We start from the raw sequence: 7,136 nt of genomic DNA on the forward strand, positions 1-7,136 counted from the left end.
CACTCGAGGTTTGTTTTTAGAGACGGCATCTCAGACCCTCTTTGGTGGCTGCCTAACAGGGAGACCTCAGCTTGCCTGGCTGGGGAATGGGAAGGTTGGCCTGCCTTGGGGTTATCCCCTCCTCAGCTCCTGAAGACCTGGGTCATCTGGGAAGAATGTTTTTAAGCTGAAACAATTTTAAAACCACCACCTCCTATCACAAACACATTTTATATGGTAATAGAGTACACAGATATGCAAAATATATGTGAACCAAGTTTCCTTCCCCTTTTTTTTTTTTTTTTTTAGATGGAGTTTCGCTCTTGTCACCTAGGCTGGAGTGTAATGGCATGATCTTGGCTCACTGCAGCCTTTACATCCTGGGTTCAAGCGATTCTCCTGCTTCAGCCTCCCAAGTAATTAGGGTTACAAGCGTGTGCCACCATGCCCGGCTAATTTTGTACCTTTAGTAGAGATGGGTTTCACCACGTTGGCCAGGCTGGTCTCGAACTCCTGACCTCAGGTGATCCACACACCTCAGCCTCCCTCAGGACCCTGGGCCTGGAAACAAAAGTTTCTTTACCATAGTTAGCTTTAGTATGTGTAGATTTTTTTTCATTAGCTATTATTATTTGAGATGGAGTCTCGCAGTGTCGCCCAGGCTGGAGCAGTTGGTGCAATCTCCACTCACTGCAACCTCCACCTCCCCGGTTCAAGCGATTCTCCTGCCTCACCTCCTGAGTAGCTGGGATTACAGGCGCGCACCACCACGCCCAGCTACATATTTTTTTAAACTGCTGATTTCATCCTATTCTATTGAATTCTCCACCCATGAACCTATAGTTTGGAAAAGACTAATCTAGGGCAGGTGGCTCCCCCTGGAATTTCTGGACCAGGCTGCAGTTTATTTGTAAAGTGAAGTGGGGAGGGGAGGATCATGGGTACAGCTTTGCAGGCGGTGCAGACGTTTAGATTCTCCCTCCATCGGGTTAAGACCTTGCTCTCGTAAGGGCTGGCCAGAGTCCAGAGCATGGATGCTTCTGGTGAACAGGAGAGGCAGGTGGAGCTGAGCCTGAAGCTAAATAAACATCTGCTTATTAATTCATTTTTCTTGCCTGTCTGTGCCAGGCACTGTGCTAGGCCTCATTTGCTCTTCCGACCTCTTTTTTTTGGGAGGAAGAACAAATCTTCCGTTCGTACTCCCCAGAGTGGGAAAGGAAAGAGCCTCCCAGAGGCTGCGATCATACCCCACCATCTGACCTCAAATCATACCAGCAGCGCTCCTCTCTCAAGCCCTGACTATGGCCAGGTGCTGGGCTGAGCTGTGTGTCCCATCACTGCGTCCTCACAAGAAATGTAGAGGGGCTTGTAATTTCCCCATTTTACAGGTGAGTTAACAGGCTGGGGAGGAGCAGGAACAGTCAGGACTGGAATCTAGCTCTGTTCCAAAGCCAGCTCTTAATTACCAACATGGGGGTGGGGGTGGCGTGTTCCTGCCCCTCGTTTTTCTGGAGAGGGGTAACTCCCCCCATTTTGGCCCCCACATCCCTGAGAACCTTGGGGTCTGGCTGTAGGAGGTGGGGGAGCTCTGGGGGGTCTGCGCTGGCTAGTTCCTGAGATCGTTAAAAGTAGATTCTCCTTTCGCTCCAACTTTCCCGGTGTCTCACACACTCCTGCTTTCTCCTGGGCCCACTGGGCCCACCGCCACCCAACCCGGGGACCCCCGGAGGCTCGCCAGCGCTCCAGGATGGGAATTTCGTGACGTTCCCTGCCTGAGCTTCGGGGAGGGCGGGGGAGTGCTGTAAGGGGCTATCGCACAAGTGCAGACCCTCTGCTTCTGCCGCAAACGGCGGGCCTCACCTGGACCAGGGGACTCTCCCAACGAGGGGCGCTAGCCTGGCCCGACTGGGCGAATCCCCGCGTCCGTACCCGTTCCGTCGCTCAGTTTCACGACTCGCTCCCCTGCCGCCCCGCCTGTTCGCGGGTGGGTGGGCGCTTCCCTCGGCTCCCCGTGACACTTTGCAGACGCTCCCCGGCGCCGGGCATGGGCGCCGCCGCCGCCGTCGGTCCCCGAGTCGGATTCCGCGCGCGGGTGGGTGAGCGCGGGGGGCCTCGGCCCCTCGGACCCCGGGCACCCGCGGGCGGGGGATGGTGACCGTATTTGCACCCCCGCCCTGATGCATTCCCCCGCTGGGATCTTTCCACGACTGCTCCCCCTCCCACCCCCGGGACAAAGGGCGGGGGCGGCGCATCCCCACGCGTGACCTTTCCCCGTACTGCGCACGCGCCCAGCCCCCACCACCGGGGGAGGGTCCGCACGCCCACGCGAGTGCGGGGGAGGGGTGTGGGGCCCCGGAGGTAGGGGAGGCAGCGCGCACGGGCTGGACCTCCTCCTACCCTGGGAAGTTGGGGCAGTTTCCCTCTGCACCTGCCTCTTCCTTAGGCCTGGCGGTGTCCCGCGATGAGAGTCCTTCCCCTTCAGGCCAGGTGTCCCTGTCAGGCGGCCCCTTGGGGCACCCAGCAATTTAGGGCTTCAGCTTCCTTCTCCTTCGATACCCAGGAGCCCACATCCCCAGCTCACTTCTCCCCTAGGACCTCGGTGGCTGGGCCCCCTGCCCCTGACTCTGGGAACCCAGGAGTTTGAAGCCCAGGCGTGTTTTGCCTCAGTCCTGGGGTCCGGGCTCCCTCCTCCCTCAGACCAGGGATCCAGGCCAGAAGGTCCTTCCTGTCTCACTTCACCTCCCCCAGGATGGACCCTCGAGTCCATCCGCGTCCCTCCATTTGTGGCTGCTGTTTCTGTCCAGTGCCCCTGAGGCCCTCGGCTGCTGGGGTCCGCAGGAAGCCACGCCATGAATGACCGGAGCAGCCGGAGGCGGACAAGTGAGGAAGCTGGGTCCCCTTCCCTACCCTGGGTCCCAGTGCGGTCGGCTCCGGGCTGCCGTGGTTGGGGGGTGGTCTGAGGGGCCCGGGACTTCTCAGGGGTGACCCGGGGCCTCTCCTCTCCAGTGAAGGACGATGAGACCTTCGAGATCTCCATCCCCTTCGACGAGGCGCCCCACCTAGACTCACAGATCTTTTACAGTCTGAGCCCCTCTCGGGGAAACTTCGAGGGTGAGCCGAGGGGGCGTGGAGGGACTGGAGTCAGCTGGGAAGCCAGGCCGAGTCCCAGGGTGTGACCTGGTCCCCCCACCCTCGCTGTGTCCCTAGAGCCTCCGGAGGCTGCGTCCCCCGCCCTCGCTTTGATGAACAGCGTCAAGGCCCAGCTGCACATGGCTCTGGAGAGGAACTCCTGGCTGCAGAAGCGCATCGAGGACCTGGAGGAAGAGAGGGACTTCCTGCGGTGCCAGCTGGACAAATTCATCTCTTCTGCTCGGATGGAGGCAGGTATGTGTGGGGTGCTCTGATCCACCTGCCTCCCTGTCCCGCTACTGGGTACCCGCTCACCCAGACTCGAGGCTCCACAGTTTGCCTGGCTGGGTGGGACCTGCCATGTTGGCCCTCTCTGCTAGTCCCCTGCCTGTTTTGGGCCCCCAGGCCCAGCTTCCTCTTCACTTGATGTCCAGGACCTCATCCCCATGAACTGTCTACTGGGGCCTGTCCTCCTGCTTTTTCCTTCAGCTCCCCAAATCCCATCAGCCTCCAGTGCCCTGCCATCTGCTTCCTCGGCCTATGGTGACTTCAGGACCCTGGAACCTGAGAGTCCCTCTCTTCTGACTCCTAGGGGGACCTTCCTTCATCTCTTTGGCCGAGAGGCCCACCCTAGTCCTTTGGGTTTCCTCAGGGGGCCCCTGATCCTCTTCCTGGCCCTGTCTTCTCCAAGATCCAAGAGTCCAGCCATCCAGCCTCCTCCTGTCCCCCCCGTCCCCATGTGACACCAGGGGCCATCTTCCCACCCACCCTGTCCCATCCTTGGTTAATGAGTTCTCCTTCCTCATGAAAGACATTAAGGCTCTTCCTGTGTGGGCCTTTTTGGGTGGGGACCCCAGCAGGTGCTGTCCCTCAAACCCTGCCCCAGGTTCCCCGGGCAGTCCCCACCCACATACCTTGCTCTGCTATAATTCATGGCCAGAAGCAGCCGGGAGAGCTCCCATAGCAGCCCCCAGCCCCAGCCAGTTCACAGCTAGCATCTTCTCTGGGACCCTGTGTCCTGCTTAATACATTTTGGACCCCAGCCGCATCCTCTTCCCCAGATGGTCAGGCCCTTTGCCAGACAGCCCATGTCCTGGAGAACCCACACTTTACCCCACCTACCCTCAGCTCGGCCTTGCTAGCTCCTTGGCTGAGAAGACCCCTCAGAAACTCCCACATCTCTCTTTGTGAATTCAACCCTTTCCCCCAAAAACTTGGGCAAGGGGCCTATGGTCTCGTGGTGTCTGTCACTGGGAGCCCAGCATCTGGGGATCTGGCCTTCCCTCTGCTCTGGAACAAACCGCCTCTGACTGCCCTTGCCTGCCACTGTCTCCTCCCACTGATGGTTCCATGCTGGGTGACGGACTCCTTTGCACAGATGGTCCTGCGGCCTGGCCACTTTCCCAGTGGGGACCCTGGCACCAGACCCCTCTCCTAACCCGCCTTCTAGAGGACCCTGTGTCTGGGCCTCCGCCAGCCAGCTCGCTCTGTCTAGATGGAGGTGGAACCCATCCTGCTGGACCCAGGACCCCTGATTTCTCTCAGGGTCTGACCCCCCGACTCCAGCCAAGGCCTTGCCTGCCTCCTGGGTTTACAGAGGCCACTCTCCAGAGGTCCCACCCAGTCCCCAGAAATCTCTCCCTCCCCTGTGGGAAGCGCATATACTCACAGGGGTCCTGAGGTCCCTGGTCGGCTGCCTCCCCAAGACCTCTTGCCAACCCAAGCCTCTGAGAAAATGCTGCACCCATTACTACCTCCCACAGACCCCAGCAGGCTCTCCTCAGCCACCAGCATCTCTCCTGTCCTCCCTGTCCGTTTCTTTAGGGGACCAGCCCAGGTTGGGGGATCCAGCTCTGGGGACTGCAGCCTCTCTCAGTCCCAGGACCTGTGATGGGATGTCTGGTCCCATAGTGCACGTGTGTGTCTCTCTCCCCAGAGGACCACTGCCGGATGAAGCCTGGGCCCAGGCGGATGGAGGGGGACAGCCGGGGTGGGGCTGGGGGCGAGGCCTCGGACCCTGAGTCAGCAGCCTCCTCCCTCAGTGGAGCCTCCGAAGAAGGCAGCGCCAGCGAGAGGAGGCGGCAGAAGCAGAGGGGAGGTGCTAGTCGGAGGCGCTTTGGGAAGCCCAAGGCCCGGGAGAGGCAGCGAGGTGGGTGAGGTGCATGGCGCAGGCGCTGAGGGGCTTGGGCTGCTGAATTGCTGTGTGTCCTTCCCAGAGGCCCTCCTTTCTTTGCAAGCCCCTCCAGCTTTGCTGGAGAAAGACCCACCAGGTTCTGTCTCTCCCTCCTCCCTTGTAATCCTGGGATTACAAGGCGTGAGCCATAGCGCCTGTCCTGTCCTGGGTCTACTTTAAGTTTTGGTCAACCCTCGAGGGCAGGGCCACCTTGGGCACCTCCTTAACCTTCATCGGTAAGAAGGATGTGCGCAGTAGGACCTACCTCGGGGCGGGTGAGGCTTGAATAAGTGAATTCACCTGAGGCAGGGAGGTGAGAGTGATGGCTGGGCGTGGTGGAGAGGCGGGCGGGGGGGGGGGGTGTTGTTGCTGGGACCGCGTTGGTTGAACCCGGCCTCTCGGCTCCTGTTCTCTCCTCATTCTCCTTCCTGGGCCTGCCTCTTCCCATTTCCCACTGGTCCAAGTACTGGCTGCGCTTCTTCCCCTCCTCTCCGCCCCTCCCTTCCCTGTTCTCCGTATCCTCCTGCACCGCCCGTGCCTCTGCTCGCCGGGATCCTTCCTTCCCATGGCCGTTTCCCTTCCCGTGTCCGCCCCCTCGGTCTTGGCCCCTGCTCCTCACTTCCGTGTCCCCGCCTCCGCCCCGCAGTGAAGGACGCCGACGGGGTCCTCTGCCGGTACAAGAAGATCCTGGGCACCTTCCAGAAGCTCAAGAGCATGTCGCGGGCCTTCGAGCACCACCGCGTGGACAGGAACACCGTGGCGCTGACCACGCCCATCGCCGAGCTGCTCATTGTGGCCCCCGAGAAGCTGGCCGAGGTGGGCGAGTTCGACCCCTCCAAGGAGCGCCTGCTCGAGTACTCCCGTCGCTGCTTTCTGGCCCTGGACGACGAGACGCTCAAGAAGGTGCAGGCGCTCAAGAAGAGCAAGCTGCTGCTGCCCATCACCTACCGCTTCAAGCGGTGATCGCACCACGCCTCCGCGCCTCCGCCCGGGCCTTCCTCCCCCGCCGACCCCGGCCCTCCCCAGGCCCCCGGTGGATGACCTGCGCCTCTCCCTGCCGCGCCCCTGCCCCTCCTCCTCGCTCCCTGGGTTGGGGGCTCCCTTAGCCCGGCCCCCAGGCGCGACGGCCCAGGGCCGGCCGCAGCCCCTTCCCGAACGCCGGCATCCCCTTCCGCTTGGGCTGCCCAGCCCTGTCCTCGCCGGACCCCTTCCTCCTGGAAATCAACCAGGCAGGAGGGTGCCGCCCCCCTCTCGGGTGGGGGACTGTATAGACCCCGTCTCCGCCCCAGCCCCGCGGAGGAGCTGCCCACCTGATTCCCGGACAGACCTCCCCAACTCCGCGCGAGACAGAGAATTATTCAGAGAATTTAAATTAAAAAACGACGTGAAAATTTGGAATAAACTGGGCCTCAGCCTTTTCCTAGGAGGGGGACGTGCCTGGGAGGGGGAGGCCGTCGCCCCGACGACGGTGATGGGGTTGCGGGGGCTTCCAAGGGGGTGGGCGGTCAGGCGGGAGGCCGGGTAGGACAGGGTGTAATTAGCCCCCCGGAGGCAGAGACGGAGAAACAGCTGTGCCCCTGAAAACTCGGGGGCAGAGCTCTGGAAAAGCATCGCGGACACAGCCGGGTGCGGTGGCTCACGCCTGTAATCCCAGCGCTTTGGGAGGCCGAGGCAGGCGGATCACGAGTTCAGGAGATCGAGACCGTCCTGGCTAACACAGTGAAACCCTATCTCTACTAAAAATACAAAAAATTAGCCAGGTGTCCCAGCTACTCGGGAGGCTGAGGCAGGAAAATCGCTTGAACCCAGCAGGCGGAGGTTCCAGTGAGCCGAGATCTGGCCACTGCACTCTAGC

At 61.0% G+C, this 7,136-nt stretch overlaps 1 protein-coding gene across 5 annotated transcripts; it reads left to right on the forward strand.

Moving 5' to 3' along the window:
• The first annotated feature begins 677 nt into the window (after positions 1-677).
• On the forward strand, positions 678-6,683 carry CCDC106 (coiled-coil domain containing 106). Of its 5 annotated transcripts, none has more exons than XM_009195379.4 (6): positions 679-2,071; positions 2,784-2,859; positions 2,986-3,090; positions 3,187-3,363; positions 5,045-5,257; positions 5,928-6,683. In XM_009195379.4, the coding sequence occupies exons 2-6, from the start codon at positions 2,829-2,831 to the stop codon at positions 6,242-6,244; spliced, it is 843 nt and encodes a 280-aa protein (XP_009193643.1). In that variant the 5' UTR covers positions 679-2,071; positions 2,784-2,828; the 3' UTR covers positions 6,245-6,683. The 5 variants fall into 5 exon arrangements, with proteins under 5 accessions (XP_009193646.1, XP_031515160.1, XP_009193643.1 ...); XM_009195380.4 differs by having other exon boundaries at positions 679-1,367; XM_009195382.4 differs by lacking the exon at positions 2,986-3,090 and having other exon boundaries at positions 678-2,071.
• Positions 6,684-7,136: the final 453 nt, after the last annotated feature.

The sequence above is a fragment of the Papio anubis genome, chromosome 20, assembly GCF_008728515.1.
Source record: "Papio anubis isolate 15944 chromosome 20, Panubis1.0, whole genome shotgun sequence".
NCBI lineage: Eukaryota > Metazoa > Chordata > Mammalia > Primates > Cercopithecidae > Papio > Papio anubis.